General features: G+C 36.6%; 3 protein-coding genes across 8 annotated transcripts; 2 read left to right on the plus strand and 1 right to left on the minus strand.

Moving 5' to 3' along the window:
• The first annotated feature begins 790 nt into the window (after positions 1-790).
• On the plus strand, positions 791-4,203 carry LOC130727578 (uncharacterized). 2 transcript variants are annotated; one of them, XM_057578753.1, is made up of 5 exons: positions 791-1,107; positions 1,218-1,285; positions 1,470-1,625; positions 1,779-2,018; positions 2,332-4,203. In XM_057578753.1, the coding sequence occupies exons 1-5, from the start codon at positions 879-881 to the stop codon at positions 2,695-2,697; spliced, it is 1,059 nt and encodes a 352-aa protein (XP_057434736.1). In that variant the 5' UTR covers positions 791-878; the 3' UTR covers positions 2,698-4,203. The 2 variants fall into 2 exon arrangements, with proteins under 2 accessions (XP_057434736.1, XP_057434737.1); XM_057578754.1 differs by lacking the exon at positions 791-1,107 and having other exon boundaries at positions 1,114-1,285; positions 2,332-2,696; positions 3,170-4,203.
• A 204-nt stretch (positions 4,204-4,407) lies between these two features.
• LOC130727574 (protein NRT1/ PTR FAMILY 1.2-like) lies at positions 4,408-20,326 on the minus strand. Of its 5 annotated transcripts, none has more exons than XM_057578745.1 (7): positions 19,997-20,326; positions 9,255-9,359; positions 7,701-7,858; positions 7,499-7,589; positions 6,891-7,108; positions 6,068-6,609; positions 4,408-5,476 (listed from the first exon to the last, which is right to left on the minus strand). In XM_057578745.1, exons 4-7 carry the CDS (start codon positions 7,581-7,583, stop codon positions 4,636-4,638), a joined length of 1,686 nt encoding a protein of 561 aa, XP_057434728.1. In that variant the 5' UTR covers positions 7,584-7,589; positions 7,701-7,858; positions 9,255-9,359; positions 19,997-20,326; the 3' UTR covers positions 4,408-4,635. The 5 variants fall into 5 exon arrangements, with proteins under 5 accessions (XP_057434728.1, XP_057434725.1, XP_057434726.1 ...); XM_057578742.1 differs by having other exon boundaries at positions 9,183-9,359; XM_057578743.1 differs by lacking the exon at positions 9,255-9,359 and adding an exon at positions 15,481-15,872.
• Positions 10,896-11,952, plus strand: LOC130710933 (uncharacterized). The gene is made up of 3 exons (XM_057560329.1): positions 10,896-11,390; positions 11,440-11,678; positions 11,763-11,952. The coding sequence occupies exons 1-3, from the start codon at positions 10,896-10,898 to the stop codon at positions 11,950-11,952; spliced, it is 924 nt and encodes a 307-aa protein (XP_057416312.1).
• Positions 20,327-22,129: the final 1,803 nt, after the last annotated feature.

Raw genomic sequence — 22,129 nt, forward strand, 5'->3', positions numbered from 1 at the left:
TCTCATCCCACATGGCATTAAGGAATCTCAACGTGTTTGACCCATGAGTTAAATTAAAATGGGATTATATGGCTTTATTTTACTTTAGTCCACACCAGCAGAGACAACAATTGCACAGCTTATGCTTTGGATTAGTAGAAGCTGATCTCCTTGAACATCTAATCCTAGAGAGAAATCTATTTACTTAATGCCATTTTTAAACTTTAAGAGAATTAGACTCATAACTAACTTTGTATTGTAGTTACCTAATTGGGTATAGTATTTTACCGATTGAAATTTGATTCAAATTCATATCTTTTGTTATATAAGGATATATAAAATTATTGTACTATAGATTTATCCAGCTGTGTTTCAGATAGGCCACATGTTTCACAAAATAAATAATTAGAGAGAGAGGGGTTCCACCATATCATCACTTTTGAGCTAACTCGATCCACATTTGATGATCTCTTGGTCAATGAGCTAAAATGGTCTTTGCAATTGAACTAATTTGCTAAAACTTCGGGTAAAAAATGTAATATTTTATAGATCATCTAAAGTTTTGGTCCTTAATGACATGTGATATATTTAACATGAGATGAAATGTAATGGTTAGTTAATGAGTTTTGATTCGTTTACCAGATTATTTTTACAGCAAATATCTGCATTTCGTGGTGATTTATGATCGTCACAAACTACAATTAACCGGTGTACACGAATTGTTTTTTTAATTATTATATCAAAAGGATGGTGCGTTGTATCCAATTATATGCGGTCCCTTTTTTTGTATAAATTCCAACCAGCAATAGGTCCTCCATTTCTCAAGTCCCCACCTCCCTCCCTCTCTCCCCCTTCCTCTCCCTCTCTGTTGGGCGTGTTGTGTGTTTGGGTGGATAAAGATGGCAGGTGGTAGGAGAATCTTGTCCATGTTTCTTGTGGCATTTATGTGGATTAATGCCCAATATGCATTTGTAAGTTGTACTTTGACACCACAAGTGCAAAGAAAAATTGCTAGAGCCAATCAAAAGGGACCTTATCTTGGTCTGATCATACCAAATACTTTTGAACTAGACCCTCTTCTTCAGAATTCAGACTACACTCCAAGTAAACTCACCATAGACTTTGCTGGTAAGTGCCATGTAATTTCACTATATTATTAATACACTTATGATTATAATTATGATGTTTAATGTATATGTCTTTTGGTACGAAAAACACTATTACATCAATTATTGAAGGAAGGAGATTTCGATTTGGAGCCATTGGCCACAAGCCTGTTATACTGGTCATGACAGGAATGGGCATGGTACACTTTTCTAATTTTCTCATTTTAGGCTATGATTAGACTCGTTAGTGCAAACACATTTTAGTACTCTTGTTGTACACAATCTTTGGATTCACTTTTAATCTTTTCAGAATCACTTCTATTTTCATAAATTTATAGTTGAGGGTTATGAATTAATGATTGGAATATTTTTGGAAACATAAAGATAAATGCAGGTGTAACTACTCAGCTTCTATTAAGCTTATTCACAGTTGAAGGAGTGGTGCACTACGGTGTTGCTGGAAATGCAAACCCATCCTTGCATATTGGAGATGTAGCCATTCCTCAATACTGGGCTCATTTAGCACTTTGGAGTTGGCAGGTATATATATTACCAAAACTCTAATAATATTTTTATTGCTCAATTACACTTTGTGTCCTTCATCTATCACGATTGTACAATTTGGATCGCTGATGTTTACAACAGACGATTTTGGTTCTGTAATTTTTTTGACTGGTTATTTGTATTGTGCAGAGGTATGGGCAAGGGCCTAATGATTCGTTACCCTTTGACTTCACAAAGGAAGTAGGATACTTAGAATTTGCCAATTACACCTCAAACTCATCTTCAAGTGTTGACAGTGATAACCAGCTCAACAATATCTGGTACGAACCAGAGGAAGTTTTTCCAGTTGATGGCATTCCAGAAGAGACCAAACATGCTCTTTGGGTCCCTGTAGATTCCAAGTACTACCACATTGCTCAAAAACTCAAGGCAAGTTAGAGCAACTTTACCATCTACTCATAAATCATATTTTTACTATTAATATTTAGTATACATTGTTTATAATTTATATCTTATGTGCTAAAATTAATTTACAAGAATTTTGTTTTTGAAACTTTTGAACAAGACTTTTCTTGATGGATGGTACATATATCATATATCATTTAAATTATTCTGATATTTAGTGAAACCCAAAAAGATTTGAAGTCATGATTTAGCAAGATTGTAGTGTTAATTACTCAATTAATCCGATACTTTTATGGTATACACATGTGGTTGATTAAGTTTTGTAATGTATGTTCAGGGCTTGAAGCTAAAGGCGTGCATAAACTCAACGACATGCTTGTCCACTATACCAAAGGTGGAACTTGTTGATAGAGGAACAAGTGCGAGCATCTACCTAGACAACGCAGCGTACCGAACCTTCCTCTACAACAAATTCAATGTGAGCCCAGTGGACATGGAAAGTGCATCAGTGGCTCTTATATGTTTGCAACAAAGAGTGCCATTCATTGTTTTCAGGGCTCTCTCCGACTTGGCCGGTGGCGGCTCCGCCCAGTCTAATGAGGCCGATACTTTCGCATCACTCGCCGCCACTAACTCTGTCACAGTGGTTGTTGAGTTTGTTAAGCTCTTGTCACTCCACCGCAAGAGGTGGAACATGTTATAGTAAGCTATCATAAATTAATTTTTTTTTTCTATTTAAATAATGAGTGTAAATTATTATTTAAACTCATTATATAAGAATCAAATGTGAAACTTTTATCAAACCGGAAACAATCACTCACTTACACTTTCAAAAAAAAATGAGTGATTGTTTCCGGTTTGATAAAAGTTTCACATTTGATTCTTATATATGAAAAACGTTTCAAGGACAGCTAACCCTACAAGGATATGAATGTTTCCATGACTAGAAATACTTTTTTAAATTACAATAAAAGATAGCAGTTGTTTGAAATATAAATAAGTTACACTTGAAAATGCCACTTTGAGTATGCCTGGGAAAAACTGACTAACTGATAAATTAGTTGTAACTATTTTTTTTTAAGGCTGAAAGGACATATTGAAGATTAGTAAGTTCTTGAGTACACTTCACTCAAGTAGGCAATATAAGAAAGGAAATTAATCTTTGTCAATTACAGCTCATAGCACATTTGACCTGATGTGCACTTGCTTTGGCAAGAAGTCTGCAAATTGATTCCTTAACCTCTTGAGCATAATGAAGAGTTTCCAAGGTTTTGCAAAATTATTATTCACCTACTCAACTGCCAAAGTAGAATCACTTTCAGTCACAATATTTCTAAGGCTAAATTAATGGAAGAAAAGGAGAGCATTTTGGATGGCGAAGATTTCAGCTTCATAAACTCAGGCATGCTCAACTGGGTTTTGAGAAGCACCCAACACTTCTCCCTTCCCATTTCTCAATACTCCTCATCCCACTAAATCCTCGAAAGCGTGCATAAGGTTCCAATGTGTTTGCATCAACCTTGTAGCCATACAATACTGATTTTGGATAGTTTAATTTCAACCTGGATGCAACAAAAAGCCTTCCAAAGCATCCAACATCACTTATACTTGAATTTAACCTGCTTCATGGAAAATGAGTGTATCATCCGCGAACGATAACGAATTTACAATCTTAATCCCTTTAAAACTGTCATCTAACAACAAGTTGTTCACCCTAAACCACGGGAGTCCCAAGATCAGTGTAAAGTCCAAGCTTAGGTCATGATTAGCATTAGAGTGAATATGATGTTCCCCTTTGCCCTTGGTGGAAGGGGTCTCGAGAAGAAAGGGCCTTTGAACAGGGATTTGTAATCAAAAGTATTGCTCACACTATCGGCCGGGTCATCATATCGTGAAGACGCAGGAGGGACACAACCCTTCAAGCTCTCAAGCGTGTTTGCTTGTTGGGCTTATGAGTGATCATATGTGACTAGGTCATCATATCGTGATGACTCGGGAGGAACATAATTGATTCAGCATGCACGAAAGACCATTAGAACAAAGATTGAACAATAATGGAGAGAGAGGGTTCCCTTGGCGGAGTCCTTTTTCAGCTAGGAAAAAATAAGTAGCAGTTTCATTAACTAGGACAACCAAGGAAGAAATACAAATACAAGTCTTTTGTCTATAAATTTTTTCTTTCCTGATAATATATGCAATATTCCTCTAATGATGAGATTTCATGATCAATATTTACTCATCCTATTTACTTATTGCACCAAGCATAAGTTCCTTATTGACAAGAAATAGAAATAGAATTATAATAAAACCTACTAGGTTAAAACTTCCAAAGATGTATTAGATCTACTGCAGAAGTAGAACAAATAACAGAAACATTAATTCACCTAGCAAATTAACTTACAGGGAGCAGGAGTAAAGTTGATAAAAGTTTTTTTTACAATATCATGAATACACGAAACAACTGTTCCTTTCTTAATACTAACAGTATAAGATGTGAATCTAGTACAATCAACAATCTAGTTATCAATCATATCCAGGTACTACTTTCATTCTGGGCCTACTCTGTCATGTATCAAATAGGAACTTAGAAGATCTCAAGAACATTAACATCACCTGTATCTAAGATTTTATATCTAAGATTTTACTTTCCTCTTTCCTTACAAGGACCATAAGATTTACTACAGTAAAGAAAATACACAAAATTTACAATGCTCAAAGCACAAATGATGCCATAATAGTAGTCATAGTGACCCTTGTTTATGTTGCTTGAAAGCCAACTTTCATTTCCCCTGCCTCCAGTAACAGAATCAACAGCACTCAGAACAAAACTTGCTACCAAACTTCCCACTGACATCCCAAGTCCACCAAGAGTCGAAGCCACGCTAGACATAGATTGAGGAAGCTCAGTGAGAAAAAACTCAATCTGTCCGATCACATTCGCTGCCTCAGCCAATCCATCGAGGATTTCGCGCGGCAAGAGCCACATAGCAGACATGTTCACCACAGCCTGAGGTTGTTCTGAGTAGCCTTGCTCAATAGCAATTTTGCGTCTAACGCTCTCAACAACGGCTAGTGATGCAATTGATATGCAGCAAGAAAAAAGACCTACCCCCATTTTCTGTTTCGTACCTAGGAGTGTTTGGCGCCCTTTTATCCTCGATGCCACAGGGACCAAAACTTGATTATAAAGTATAACCCAAAGTATTAAAGATAAAATCATAAATGTTGCAAAGGAAGCTGCAGGAACTTGAAAATTTGAAGTAATGTGGCGGTCCATAGAGGATGCCTGTAGTACCAGAAATGAACCCTGACTGACATTCACAGTTAACATGATTCCTGTTGTCCAGATTGGGATTATCTTTAGAAGTGCCTTGAGGTCTTCCACTTGATCTACTGTACAAAGATTCCAAGGATTCAAAGCTCTTCCATTGGGTGTTAGATCTTGTAGGGGATTTCCAATTATGCATGCTTTGTTGAGAAACCTAGGCAATAAAGTTTCATCTTAAGCCTCTGCTCTTGATTTATAACAAGAACACTTCGCAGTATATAATCCAAGTTTTAATGAACTAGAAATCAAATATGGCATATATATGCATAGGTTTTCAATTTAATGTTAACATATTCATGACTATTAGCTAACAACCAGTATGTTCATACTTGGCTGGCACATGATCCACCAAACTAATATCGTGAGCTCACTGAAAGTGTGAAACAAGTATTCCAGCTACATAACAATAGTGAGTGAACTTTTTCTCTTAACAATTTGGTTCCACTTTTGGGGGCATTTGAATCAATTATCATTGACCATAATCACTTCTAGGTGTGTTAATCAATTTTGCAGAAAAGGAAGCTATAGAGAGTAGCTTCTTCCATGGACATAATCAATTTTGAAATTTCACAACATTACGTTATAGAAATAAATTTTCCCATAATTTTTCCAAATGTAAATCAGTTCATCTTAACTCACTTTTAGTGTAATCAATTTTACCAAAATCAATTATGACAATGCTGACCAAACACGTAGTTAGTGATATCCAAAGCATGATAAATGAGACAAAAGAAGCAAAACAAACCTTAATTTGTCAGTTGGCACTTGGAGAATGGAATCCTTCTCATGGTGGTAGATACCATTCTTGTCCTCCTGTGGTAACTGCAGAAGTCTATTTCTGTAAGAAGCTACAAAGACCTGAGCTAACCCACTTAGGATGTTCCTTTTAGCTTCCAGCATTACATAAAATGGTGTTGCTAAGAAAAATGAGACAGTGGCTATAAACATTAGGATAACAGGAACTCCAAATCCCACTTTCCACCCCATGTTATCTTGTATATAGACAACAACACTTAAACCTAGCAGCGATGACACGGACACAGCAGCATAGTACCAGCTGAGGTAGCTCTCTTTGATTCCTGCATCTTTGTCCCTTTTACTTAACTGGTCTATACCAAAGGCTAAGGAAGATGATCTTATGCCTCCCGCTCCAATGGACATTAGGGCAAAAGAAGAATGCAAGATCAAAAGTTGTATAGTTGTAGGGGAACTGCAACTGTTGGCAAATTGGTTACATATTGGCCTTGATGTTGGAAATAGAGTTGTTAGCCATAGAAGAACCATTCCCTGCACAATCCCAGTGTTAGAAATATAATATAAAAACCATTCATAAAGCTTAAGCTCTTCGGATAACTAGTTCTTAATATGGAATCAGAGTCTATATATATGATCAAGTGGTCTAGAGTACGATTTTGACATGGTATCAGAGTCTCTATGATCAAAGTGGTCTAGAATAGGAACCCAAAAGTTGACTTTCAGCACATGGTAGGCGAGTATGTACATTATCCACACTTCAAGCCAGTTGGCTCGCGTGAGGGAGCATGTTCTAAAGAATGAAAGAAAATTACCAGTAGACTAGCAATAGATCCAAAACCAATCATGGGATACCGACCGACATAGGAGTCTGCCAGGAAAGCACCAATGAGGGGTATGAAATTTGTGGCGGCCGACCAAAGTAACAGGAAATTGCTTGCTTCAGCAGTTTGCATGCCATACACTTTGGTCAAGTACAATATCATGTTAGGCATTAGCCCAAGACTCGCAAGCCTCTCACATGCCTCATTTGCTGCCACAACAACATTCATATACAGATTAGTAAAGTTGAACAATTTACTATGAAGCACAAATTTGGATCCTCTGCTGCCCCTGCAGCCTCTGCAACAGCAAATATGATGCTTTAAACTGTCGACCAGTTCAACTTTTAACAAATCAATCTGAACCATTTAATGTAAAAATCAAAGTCCTAGAATTTGCAGCAGTGAGCTGCAGAGAAAATAGCTGCAGAGGATCCATCTTGATGAAGCACTGTAAGTGAATATGGGTCTAAGAGAAACTAATCTCTACTCAGATTAGGAAATATATGTTATATATAACTAGGAAACTTTGTAATCAGCATTATATTATCAAATTAAAAATATAGGGTGACTTAGATCTCCTATACATATCTCATTATTACCTATGATGAAAGGTATGGTTCTGAAGCCACCCTTGACATTGGAGTTGTGCTTGTTCAGAAGTGGTTCCTCTATCACATTCTCCATTCTCACCTGCAGAGACACAAGAAGATGAGTGTGGTGGTGAACTGATGAAGTCCTGAACAGTACAGCAGCGAGTCACATATGAATATGATGACTCAGAAAAAGGTAAAATGAGCAAACCTGCTTCTTGAAGAATCATACACGTTGCTCTTGTAATCTTCTGCAGGCAGATTCCAATGATGCAAGCAAGAGACACCTTTCCCACCATTTGTAATCTTGCTTAAGGAATACACTTCTAATACGGTTGCTTTTTTATGTGGCCGTGATTCATGTGCAATCTTCATAAGGAAAATTAGTTTAGTTAGTTCAGTTATTATTCTAATTGACACATGGCTAATCTTTGTGGAACGGGGAGGAGGTAGTATTATTTTTTTTAACTATATATATATAAAAGTTAAATTATAACATGGGTATCTTGTTTAACCAATGAACTCAATTGTTTCAGCATAGCAATTTTCTAATATCACATGTAGTTGAAGCAGTGTGGTAAGAGTTAGGAGACATAAAAATTAGGGAGAGGGAAATAAAGGGTGAATGGTGAAGGGTTCGAATCTTGAAAATGAACTAATTAATTTACTAACAACTAGTCACATTTGCCTATTAAAAAAACCATGTAGTTGAACCCCTTGATATTTCTATCTTTCCCTACGTACGTACCTGCCCTATTTATTTCTTTAATTTTTGTGATAACTTTCCATTTAATTACACTACCATTTGTTCTTCCATCATAAATTTGACATATTACTAGCTTTTAATAAGCCAATGGAACGGCAAATTTTCATTTATCAAATTAATTTTCATTTTTTTAATTACATTGAAAAGATAAACTACATACCTCCAGAGATAAACTACAGCCCTCCAGTCTCTAAGGTTGATATATGGATATCTCCTCCCTAACCTATATGCCCATCGGCTCTTATTACTTAAGTTATTCTTCGGGGACAAATTAATTTTCATTTGATAATGTATTTCTAAAAAAATTACTAGTATATTCTTACATATATAAAATTTTAAGGAGAATTAAATTTAATTAATATAATTATATTCTTATATAATGATATTTCTATAGTTAATCCAAATATTACTACAAGAAATTTCAATGTCATGTAGTAAATTAAACTTATCTTATGCTATAATATTCTGAATAATATTATCTTTGTTTCTTAAAAAAGTTAAAGGCTTCTCATGCGGGTTCATGTCTAGTTAAATTCAAAGAAATAATTGTTCATGAAATGCTTTTTAAAGCAAAATGATTATAAAACTTTAACAAAGTTTTTAGCTTTCATGCTCTGACCAGTGGCCACAATTCATATTTCAATCTTTGGAGTAGTGCAACGACAATTAATCCACTAACTTTGATAGATTTACATTTAATTTATTTTGTACTATTATGACATTCTTAATTGTTTCTTCTTCTTATTCATTTTTCCCTTTCATAATCATAATTTCTTTCTATCTACCAAAAAATATGTTTATCTATCTCACTCAAGTTACATTTAGCTCTTCTAAAGTGATGATGATAAATAAGTCATCATACTATTAATAGTAATTATTTAGTTTAAAAAGTTAAAAAAATAACTCAGTTAATAGTATGATACTTACCTTATCATGAATTTACTTTTGAGGAACTCATGAACCCACTAGATAGAATTGAGGTGAGAAAACATTGTTCACCTTTTAAGTTCTTAACTTTAGGTGCCACGAACCCGTTTCAGGTACATTGCCGATTGCCGACATAAGTCACATTTTGGTTTTCAATGCAAAAAAGAGAATATCCTCCTGCACATACATATATATATATATATATATATATATATATATATATATATATATATATATATATTTTTAAGATTGAAAGATAAATTGCACCTTCAAGAATTAATCCCTAGATTCTCCCTACCTAATTTATATATTTCTAACTCTTATCACTTGAGCTATTATTTAAAACTCAATAGATTATATATTAGTATAAACTGTTATTTACATAAACTCTCTAAAACACTATCGTTTATATTATATAGACCAAAGAATAGACTTCACGCAACACGTAAGGTTCAATCATGTGGTTTACACGCTAAAAGCATAGTTGTCGGATGTCTATTTTATACACATACGAACATCAAAGTTGCGTTTTGATTTTGTCCAACGTGAAGTAGTGTATTAGGTGAATATTCGTGGAACATGATTGAATATTCGTATTGTTATTTTTTATCAATCGTGATGTGATGTCTATTGTTAGTTTGATAAATCAATTAACACTAAAAATACATTTTTTAAGTGAATCGAGTTAGTTTATTTTAGCTAAATAATTAATTATGAATTAACTATAATTTCTTATATATGAAATACTGTGTATTTTTTTTTTGTTCAATTGAAAATACTGTGTATCAATAATGAATTAAATTACTGTAGCCCTCACTGTGTTTCGCAAGATCAAATGACCTATCGTGCCATGCACTATCTTATTGAGGTTGGTCCAACCCATAGCGGACCAATAAATTCAGACTGGGTTGGGCCTGGCTGAAATTGAAGTGGACTGCAAATTTATCTGTCCAAATATCAAACCATATTAGGTTGCAAACTAAATAGGTCAGCCCATTCTCCTTTTTTTTAATTCACTTAAATAGTAATTTATAAATCAGACAAAAAATACTTATAATTTATAAAAAAAATTGTTTTTTATTACTAACTCAAACCTCATGAGTGTTCAGTGCCAGATTTTCATATTGGATCACAGAGTGAAGTGATTATTGGGATGAATGACAAAATTCCCAAAGCCCGTGATCAGAGCCGACCAATGGGGGATCACCAGCTTGCCAGGGGGCCCATCCACGTTTTTTACCATGGAAGTGTCTAATGTTGTTTTCCAAGCAGGGAACCATTTTGATTCAAATTTTGAGACTAGGCCACCTGATGAGCAGCAGGGGAACGATCAAGAGATGAGTATTGCCAATGAAGAGCATATTGAAGAGGAATGTTTGGATATTAGAACTGTGGAAGCGACAGGCAATGCAACGTAGCCTTGGCAACTTTGTGGTACCTTTCTTCCTTGGGTTTTTAATGGTGGTACAACCAGACTTCTCTATACTTTCTTGGAATGTTAGAGGTACCGCTAATGCGGTGGCTAAGAGATACATCAAGGAATTGCTTAAAAAGCATAAACCTGATGTCTGTTTTATTTTTGAAACTCATGTACAATTTGGCAGATTGCAAAAATATTGGCTGAAACTTGGTTACAGACCTCTTGGCATTGAAGAGGCTAATGGTCAAGCATAGGGAATTTGGGCTCTAGGGAGAAGTGATATTGTAGGTGATATGACTATCCTGGATTCTCATCCCCAGGTTATTACCTTGGGCATTTCTTCTGGAAATCTCAATTGGGCTTGCTCCGGCGTATATGCTAGTCCTATTCATGTTAATATAAGTTTACTTTGGAACCATCTCTGTGGGCTAGCGGATAGCATGTCAATCCCGTGGGCGCTGGTTGGTGATTTCAATGATACTTTGGCCTCGACTGAGCAGCGGGGTGGTATCTTCTCCCCGTCGAGAGCGAGGCACTTCATGGATAACATTAACTCTTGTAACTTGATGGATATTGGTGCTTCGGGTCTGGCCTTCACTTGGTTTCGTAATTTCCAGGGTCGGTCCCCAGTCCACAAGCGTCTAGACTGTGCCTTAGCTTCTTTGTGTTGGCGAGTGGGTTTCCCGGAAGGTGGTGTGGAAGTGCTGCCTAGGTTACACTCCGATCACATCCCGTTGAATCTTCGCTGTGGGAAAAAAAGTGGAGAATTTAGGTGGAAGGCCTTTCAAGTTTGAAGCTGCCTGGACTAGTCACAATTTGTATCGAGATGTGGTTCAGGAGGCTTGGCACAAGGGAGGCTCTTGCATACTAGCGACACTGAATGAGGTTAAGGTGGACTCTTTGGATTTTAATAAGAAGGTTTTTAGTAATATTTTTCGCAGGAAGAAGCATATTGAGAATTGTCTGGCGTCTATTCAGAGTAGACTTGAAACTGTGGATTCAATTGCTCTCCTGCTTCAGCCTGATAAATTGAAGAAAGAGCATCATGACATTTTAGCTCAGGAAGAGATGTTGTGGTTCTAGAAGTCTAGAGATAAGTGGGTCAGATATGGGGATAGGAACACTGCTTTCTTCCATGCTCAGACTGTTATCCGTCGTAGGAGGAATCGTATCTTGGGGCTTCATTTTCCGGATGGGAATTGGTGTGATGACACTGAAACTCTCCAGTTGGGTGTTATCGAGTACTTTAAGACCTTGTTTGCTGAGACTGTGGAAGTTGATCACTCGTGCCTGCCCACTCCTGGGTTGCCTTTTATTCCTTCTCACTTCTTGGCGGACCTTGAGAAATAAGTCACTAGGGAGGAAGTTTTCTCGGCTCTTCAGCACATGGGGTCTTTTAAAGCCCCTGGGCCGGATGGCCTTCATGCCTACTTTTATAAAACTTATTGGGATGTTGTGGGGGAAAAAGTCTTCCAGTGCGTCAGAAATGCGTCTGTGACCCAGCAGTTTGATCCAGGTTTGGGGGAAACTCTGATTGTCCTCATTCCCAAGGTGGATAATCCTCTCTCGTTCAAGGATTTTAGGCCAATCAGTTTGTGTAATGTTGTGTATAAGCTTATGACAAAAAATCATGTTAATAGAATTAGGCCCCTTTTGAATGATATTATTAGTCCTATGCAGAGCAGCTTCATCCCAGGGAGAAATACTAGTGATAATGCTATAGCTCTCCAGGAAATTGTTTACCATCAGCGGAAGGCAAGGAGGAAGCATGGTAATCTTGTGTTTAAACTTGACTTGGAAAAGACTTATGATCGGGTGGACTGGGGTTTCCTAAAAGAAACCTTGGTGGCTTTTGGTTTCCCCCCTATTGTTGTCAAGTTGATCATGTTCTGCGTGACTGCTTCTCATCTCTCTATTTTGTGGAATGGCGAGAGATTGCAATCCTTCCCTACTAAGCGAGGGCTAAGGCGAGGTGATCCTCTTTCCCCTTACCTTTTTGTTCTTTGTATGGAGAGATTTAGTTCTACGATTTCTACTGCTGTCTTGGAGGGGAGGTGGGACCCCATCTGTACTGTTCATAATGGTCCTGTCTTATCTCATGTTTTCTTTGCCGGTGATTTGCTTCTTTTTGTCAAGGATAAGAAGATTCAGGTTAGGTTGATAAAAGATATGCTTGATAATTTCTGCAAAGCTTCTGGTTTGAAGGAGGATGAAGCCAAGTCCAAAATTCTGGGGTTTCATGGGATGACTCATCAGAAGAAGACTAGTATTGCTACTACTGCTGGTATTCAGTTTACTTCTGACATTGGCAGGTACTTGGGATTTTCTATTTTTCAAAAGCGAGTTACAAAGCATGATTTCAACTTCATCTTTGATCGTATTAATTCTCGTTTGGCAGATTGGAAGTGTAAGCTCCTAAATAGAGCCGGTAGGGTTACTCTCGCTCAATCTGTTCTTTCTGCTATGCATGCGTACTGTATGAGCCAAGTCTGGATGTCGCAAGGGGCTTGTGATAAGCTGGATGCTATTGTGAGGAATTTTATCTGGAAAAACCGGGATGGGAGAGGCCTGCATCTGGTTGGCTGGGACCGCATTGCTCTTCCAAAGCATGTTGGTGGTTTGGGTTTGAGGAAAGCTAGAGACCACAATGTTGCTTTATTGGGGAAACATGTCTGGGAAATTCCTACTGACTCGGGGAAACCATGGGTGCAACTTCTCAAATCCAATTATTTTCCCACTGTTTCGTTCATGGATGTGGAGGTGCAGACGGGCTCGTCGGTTCTAAAAGCTTTTGGAAAGACTCGTGATGTTTTGCATCATGGTTTTGAGTTTAAGATTGGTAATGGTTTAACTTCTTTTTGGAACTCAGCTTGGTGTTGCCCTCAGCCTCTTGGCCAGCTTGTTGATTTTGTGCACTACTATGACATGGAAACTCGCATAAAAGATGTGTGGGATGGAGATGGTTGGCGGTTAGAGCAGCTTTGGACTACTTTGCCTGATCACTTGACTCGGTTTATTCGAGATTTCGACCTCGGCTTAATCCTCATGTCTCTGATGGAATTAGATGGACAGGGCATGTGAATGGTGAGTACACAACCAAGACGGGTTACGACTGGATTATTTCTCAGAGGTTGCCCACGTTGGCCGATAGCTTGGATCTTGGTCTTAGCTGGCGATGGATTTGGCGCCTTAAGGTTCCGTTGAAGTGCATCCTTCTTGTCTGGCTCGCGGCTCATGGCTCCCTTCCAACTAACGAGTACAGATTCAAGAGGGGCATGGCGAATTTTGCTACCTCCGTTATCTGCAATGAGGAGGATGAATCGGTGTTACATTGCCTTCGTGACTGCAGAATGGCCAAGGATATTTGCCTCCGGGTGGGATATCATCTTTCTAATCCCCTGTTTCAATCTCAGGACCCCCTTGTGTGGTTGCGTCGTGAGGTGCTTGGTGCTCCAATCCACTCGCGATGGCCTCCGTGTGGTGGATTTGGCGAGCCCGGTGTAATTTTTGCCTAGAGAACACGATGATGAATCCTTTATTGTAGCGGCTAATATCACAGGCATGGCGAATGACATCCAGCTTGGCTTTGGCATCTCGAATGCAGGTACTCCTTCTCAGCCCATGCTTGTTCGCTGGTGTCCTCGAAACCCTGACAGGTTGGTGATTAATGTGGACGAGAGTGTGCGCGATAATACTAGCAGAGATGGATTTGGTGGTTCTCTTAGGAGTGGGATTGGTCAGTGGTTTGCTTTTTTGGCTTCAGAGATGATCCTAATATTTTGTACCTTGAGTTGCTAGCCATCTTCCATGGTCTTAGTCTAGCTTGGGATCAGGGTGCCCGGAGCGTGGAGTGCCAGTCAGACTCTCTTGATGCAGTTACTCTTGTGAATTTTATTCCGCCGTCTAGACATTCAATGCGTCTTTAGTTTGAGATATTAAGGATTTGATGACTCGGAATTGGAGCATTGAGGTTTGCCATACACTCAGGGAGAGGAATGCTTGTGCTAACTTTTTGGCTAAGTTTGGAGCTTTGCAGGATAGTAGTTTAGTCACTATTGATCATACCCTAGATGGGATGAGTTTGTTATTATTAGCTGACTTTATGGGCATCTCATATGTGAGACCTTAGCTCGGGTTCTCCCGTTTTCCTTTTTTGTTCTTTTTTAACTGTACCAAAAAAAAACATTGAAGTGTGTTTGGAGTTTGTTTCTAGCACTCATTTTCTTGTATATTCCTATGACCAAAACATTAATGAATATGGAATCCCAAAATTTATCAGTATTAGGATCAGGTCCCAAATTTATAGTCAATACTTATCTAGTAAGTTTTTCTACATTAATTGTTAATATGCTTGAATTTCTTATCATTTGGACTTATGCTTGAAAGTGTTTGTAAGGCTAGCTCATTATTGACATTCTACATTAAGAGATTTTTTTTAAAGTTATGCACGTGTTTATGCCAAGAATTTGTTTGCACCTTACACTTTAAAAAATTGATGAAAATAAAAAAGAGATAAATAAATAATATGATAAATAATATGAAAAAATAAAATGTAAACATATCATAATTTTTATGTCATCTAAGTGAGATGTTGTTGTCAATTATATTAAAAAACGAGAGATACCAACAATATTCTCTTTAATTTTCTCATTGGTCAAAATTAAATTTTCTTATAATCCACCAAATTATATGATCATCACTTTATAGGTAATTGGCCAGAGGGTAAAGTGGCTTGGTGATCCATTTCGTAGTCTTTTTCCTAAGGGCAATTGGAATATCTAGGTCCTCAAAAAGTGGTGCAAATCTGGATTTGGGTTCCTGTACAATTGGGAAATCAGAGGTTGATTCAGTGGAGATTAAATGATCAGGGGTAGTTACCTCATGTAATGTTGGGTTGTACTGCTGTGGCCATGGCGAAGCCAATTGATGAAGTGGTGCAGAAAACTCAAGAAGAGCTGCAGAACATCAACAATGTTTACCGATTGAATGGGAAGAATTACTTGAAATGGTCCTAGCTTGTTGGCAGAACTTTGAAAAAAGGGAAAGCTAACCACTTGACTGACGAAGCCCCTAAAGAAAGAGATCCCAAATTTACAAAGTGGGACGAAGAGGACTCTATGATCATGGCATGGCTATGGAACTCAATGATCCCATAAACCACTGATGCGTGTTTCTTAATTCTGCAAAGGTGATTTGGAAGGCCATGGAGGAGACATACTCCAAAGCTAAATATGATGCTCAAATATATGACGTGAAGGTGAAGACTATGGCTGCAAAACAGGGAAACAAGACTGTTACAAAGTACGCCAATCAACTCAAATCACTGTGGATGGAATTAGATTATTACAGGGTCATAAAATCCAAGTGCCCAACAAATTCAACAATGTTCAAAGAGTATATTGAGCAAGATAAAGTCTATGATTTCTTGGTGGAGCTTAACTCTGATTTTGATCAAGTGAGAGCCCAAATCCTTGGAAAAGAAAAATTCCAGGAATTAATGAAGTAGTAGCTATGGTCAGAAGTGAAGAACGCAGAAAGGAAGTAATGCTAGAAAACCTAACCACGGAAAATTCAGCCATGATAACTTCTGGGGCCTTAGCCATGATGGTATACCAAAAAAAGGGAGAAATAACCAATATGGAGAAGAAAGGTGATGGAGTGTGGTGTACCTTCTGCAACAGGCCTCGCCACACTCGTGAGAAATGTTGGAGGCTGCATGGAAAGCCGCTTAGTAGAGATTGAGGGCCCCAAAACCGAGACAAGGAGTGGGGGAATATAGGAGACAACACAAGAAAGGGAGGACAAGCACACATAGTTGCTGCAACAAGTGAAGAAAACAAGGGAGGAGAGATTCAACTTAACTAGGATGAAATTGAGAAGATGAGATCATTCTTCAACAAGTTAGATAAACCAACAAGTAGTTGTTCTCTAGCATATTTAGGTACGTTTGGTGAGTTTCCTTGTTCTTTTGGATGTAATGCCTCATATAAACAACATAAACAATATTGGATACTGGATTCTGGGGCTACTGACCACATGACGCCCCTACCTAAACATTTCTCCTCTTACACCCCTTGCCCTAGCAATAAGAAAATATTCACAGTAGATGGCACTTTGATGACTGTAGCAGATCAAGGAGCAGTTCAAATAAGCCCATGAAAATGTCCTTCATATTCTTAAACTATCTGTCAGTCTGATTTCCATAAAAAAACTCATAAAAGACCTATCATGTACTGTTATTTTTTTATAACAATGCTTGTATACTGCAGGACAAGCACTCGGGGAGGACGATTGGACATGATAGAGAACAGGATGACCTTTATTACTTGGACAACCCGAATCTGCCACCAAACCTACAAAATAGCAACTTTTTTTTTCTATGATTCAATAAAGACCAACAAGGAGAAGTCCTCCTACATCATTGTCGTCTTGGAGATCCTTCCTTTAGAGTCATACAATTGTTATTCCCTTCCCCGTTTAGCAAATTAGATGTGGAAAGTCTTCATTATGAAGTGTGTGAGCTTGCTAAGCACAAGCGTGTACCTTTTCCAGTTAGTAATAATATGAGCATTTTCCCCTTCTATTTAATTCATACTGATGTGTGGGGTCCCTTAAATGTCCCAAATGTTTATGGTGCCCGTTGGTTCCTTACCTTTATAGATGATTGTACTCGGGGTCACATGGGTTTTCTTACTAAAACAAAATTCTGAAGTCAACTATGTGGTTCAACAGTTTTCCTCCATGGTAAAAAATTAGTTTGGTGTTAGCATTAAGAGGATTAGATCCGATAATCCTAAAGATTACTTTAATCATGGGCTTATTTCCTTTTGTCAAAATGAAGGTATCATTCATATGAATCATCTTGTGTCAAAACACCTCAACAAAATGAGATTGCTGAGAGGAAAAATGGACACCTACTAGACCAAACTCGAGCTCTTCTTTTTCAACATAAGGTTCCTAAAAGGTTTTGGGGGAGGTTGTTCTCACTGCATGTTATCTAATTAATAGACTACCTTCTAGTATTTTAGCTTCAAAAAGTCCTATGGAGGTTATGTCTTCTTTCTATCCTAATGTGTCCACATCCAATCAACTTGTACCAAGAATATTTGGGTGTGTATCTTTTATCTATGTCCACAATGGTGATAGAGGTAAACTTGATCTTAGAGCCTTAAAATGTGTTTTTTTAGGATATTCTTCCACATAAAAGGGATGTAAATGCTATCACCCACCATCCAAAAAAAAATTTGTGTCCAGAGATGTCACCTTTTTTTAGCAAGAAAGTTACTTCCACCAAGATCATCTTCAAAGGTGAATACAAGAAAGGAAGATGATCTCCTTATGCTCCCTGACTTAAGCTTAGGACCAGGAGTAGGGACTAGAAGTGTAACAACTTCTGAGAAGGAGACAACTTCTAAGAAAGAGACTCAACCCACTAAGTCCACTCAAGATGGGGCTGATGTAAGATTTGGGAAAAGTCTAGTTTATACAGAGAAGACAAAGATCATTCCAGAATCTGTCCATGTCCAATCATCCAACCCAACATTACATGAGGTAACTACCTTTGATCCTTTAATCTCCACTGAATCAACTTATGATTTCTCAATTGTACAGGAACCCGAATCCAGTTTAGCACCACTTCTTAAAGACCTAGATATTCCAATTGCCCTTAGGAAAGAGACTAGGAAATGTACCACCAAACCACTTTACCCTCTAGTCAATTACTTATCCTTTAACAACTTCTTACCTACCCATAAAGCCTTCCTCACAAGCCTAAACACTACAATCACACCTACCTCCCTATTTGAGGCATGAAAATGGAAACAAGCCATGGACTTGGAAATGTAAGCATTAGAAAATAATAGTACCTGGGATTTGGTTACTCTCCCAAATGAAAAAAAAAAACCAATAGGATGCAAGTGGGTATATACTATAAAATACAAGGCTGATGGATCCATTGAGAGGTATAAATCAAAGGTTAGTAGCCCCAATTTTCCATGTAATCCACTCAGTGTTTTATTAGTTGTATTATTTCCTTATTTAGCATATTACAATTATAGTGTATGAGAGAAATATCCCTGAATCATAGGGATCTGATTGTATAGGTGTTATTGTATTTCCTAAAATAACTGTCTAGCCTTGTATCTATGACTGATGTATTATCAGCATAATTCAATGAAATCAATTGATTCTACCCTAATTTCTGAGAGTCAAGTAACCACTTATTCCAAAAGCTTAAACGGTTGGGTAAGAGTTAAATAAATGGTTTTATATTATACACTACACACTCCCTCATGCAAGAGCCTTTTGGGCTTAAAGCGTGGATACATGCACAGACTCACCTCCCATGTGCTTAAATTTCACTTTTTTAATTAGAAAGTGAGGGGAGTAAGGATCGAACTCTAGACCACTAAGTCATAGAGACTCTAATGTCATTTCAAGTAACCACTTATCCAAAAAGTTTAAAGTGTTGAATAAAAGCTAAATGAACAGTTTTATATTCTATTCTAACTTTGGTGTGCTACATGAATTCTAACCAACTAATGAGAGAATGCAAAAAAGAGTGTCAAAAACGTGTTACTTGTGATTGCAAGAACATTGGTTTAGCCTCAATACAATTATTTTTGAGCTATGTTGATATGCGATCACTTTAGATACTAAACTAGTATTAAATTAGATGTACTATTAAATTCCAATACACTTTCTAAATAATGAAAAGTACTTAATTCAGTATTCAGTAACTTTTTAGTAGCTTACTGTAAAAAAAAAACTTTTTAGTAGCTTGACTTTTTATTTTGGTTTCAATTTAACAGTACAAGTGTTAGCAAAATCTTAAAGAAAGAGGGGGAGCTCTAATATGCATCACTTTTAGAGTGGTGCAATCTTACACCACGTTTTTTTAATCTGCTATAACAGGTTAACACATATTTTTTAAAAAAATTTAATATATAACAAATTTTTAATAATATTTAAAAAAAAGAAATGTGTTGAACAGTTATAATCGGTCAAAGTAAGACCCCGTTTAGAAAAACAGCTTAATTAAGCACTTATGGTCATAAGCGCTTATGTCATAAGCGCTTATTCATAAGCTATTTTTGAAAATTTATTGAAATAAATTAAAAATAAGCTGTATATAAGCATAAGTTGTTTTTCATAAGCTATCCTGAGTAGCTTATGAAAATAAGCTGAAAATAGCTTATGGCAGGTCATAAGCTGTTTGCATAAACTCTCCCAAACACTGACATAAGAGCTTATGCTGTCAGATAAGCTCAAATAAGTTCTTCCAAACTGGGCCTAAGTGGTGTAAAATTACATCACTCTTAAAGTGGTACATATTAGGGGAGACCCAAGAAACAAATGATAATAATGTTTTTGAAGACATAAAAAAACGGCTTACCCCGGTGGCGTGCTGCGATTGCCTGGCGGCGCACTCTGAAAATCAGGGCGGAGGCAGAAGAGCAGCACAAACACATCGGTGGCGTGCTGCTGCGAGTGTGTGGTGGCGCACTCTGTTTCTGTTGTTGTCATCAAGTTGAAAATCATTCTTCCAAATTCAGATATCTCCTCTTTCATCATTTCACCCGCATGCAGCAGAGAATCGAGTCTGTGTGTGTGTGTGTGTGGATGAAAGACTGATTAATTGTAGAAGAAATAATGGTGAAATGAAAGTTTGATAGCGAAAGAGAGAAGGGGAAGGAAGGAGAACTTCCATGGGCGCAAGGAAGGAGAAAGAATTTTTAAATGTCTCGAGGAACACGCGGTCACAGCTTTTATATTATTTTAATATGGATTTTTTTACTATTATTTCCTTTAGGTGATATTTTAGGGTATTTATTTAGTTATTACTAATATTAATTAACTAATGTCATGCACGGTTGATATATGAAAGATATGACTAAATAAAGAAAAACTAAAGTAAGCCTTTGTATAAGTCACAAAAATTGTCAAGGCTAATAAAATGTTGGTAGAAACATTCTTATAAATTATATTCTTTGTTGTTGAAGATGAATTTCTTTTCTCATCAATGACAATAATGTTTAACACTTTTACTCTTGTAACTCTTGAAAAAGTTACATCCAATTAACTACGGGTTACTATAGGTCTTTAAAGGTATATGTCAAGATAAGATCAGAATATATATTACTTAGCTTTGTCCCCCGGTGAAATGAAAGTGAGAGAATGAAAAAGACAAGAGGAAGGAGAACTTATATAATAGGGGACAAATGGAAGGTATTGAATTTATTGCTTTCATTGGCTTTACAAATGTTATAGTCAAAATAAGCTGGAATATTTAATTTTAATAAGATTTATAAATTAATAAGTTAAAACTTAAAATTATATAAATGTCATACATAACCTTCAATATGTTGGTATGATGAATGGTAGGATTGAAGTAAAGTTTTGTAGAATACATGAAGTTCTAGCCGTTTTCCCTGTTCAATCATGATTCGCTTAAAATACCCCCTGGTCCTATTTATAAGCAAAATAAAATAAAATCATACAGTTTAAGAAATGTAGTTAAACTAGATAAAATGCATTAAATTTATCTTAAATTAAAATAAACTTCCAAAATTACCCTTTGTTATTAGTGTTGGAAAGTGAGAAAGAGAGAGAATAATTAATGAGACACATTTTACAAGTTATAATTAATAAGGACATCATTGGAAACAATTAATTAATATAACTCAAACTTTCATTTGGTTCTTATAAAAAGTACCAAGATTTTTCTTCTCTTTCATGCTTATAAATAAGACCGAAGGGAGTATAAATTAAGCGCATTAAGCATAACACAAAGTCATGAAAATTAACAAAATTATTTATCATTCCACATTTCCAATCTTGCAAATTGGACAACAATGGCGACATCTCCAGCAGTGATAAAAAAACCTGACCTCCTCAATGACGTTTTGAAAAAGCGCACACTTAACCTTATACATAAATTAAGCGATAATTTATAGAGTTTTGTTGTCACGATATATTACAACAAAAATGTGTAATATACAAAACAAAATTCACTCATCAATGTTGAGTTCAAGAACAACATGTTTTTGTTCTTTCTCATTTGTTCAAAAAATCTCGTTAAGCTCCAACATCAATGAGTAGATGAATGACATGCACATATATGGAGATGAGTTATATTTAAAGAATATAAGAGAGTTGTTAACAAATAAAAAAATAAAAGGTGTTTGGAACCAAAAAGATAATTTTGGTCAAAATTTCTTGATTTTATTTCGGGAGTAAACACCAAGTGAAACCCATATTCGGGAAAAATGGGCACTGAAAAGGCTTAGCCACAATAACATCTTCAAAAATGATCTTATAATTGTGATTCGTAGTTTTGTATATAGTATTGCCCAGTATTTGCTCTTACACCAAAATTTTGAAATTGATACACCTAACCTTCCATTAGCTCTTTCAAAAAAAAAATTTGAGCAACGTATTTTTAATGCAAGCTTGAAAATTATCACTCTGAAAATATTGATTAAAGCTTCAAAATGTATATGCAATGAATAAAAATAAAACAAAAAAA

This window comes from Lotus japonicus, chromosome 1 (assembly GCF_012489685.1).
Source record: "Lotus japonicus ecotype B-129 chromosome 1, LjGifu_v1.2".
Taxonomy (NCBI): Eukaryota; Viridiplantae; Streptophyta; class Magnoliopsida; order Fabales; family Fabaceae; genus Lotus; species Lotus japonicus.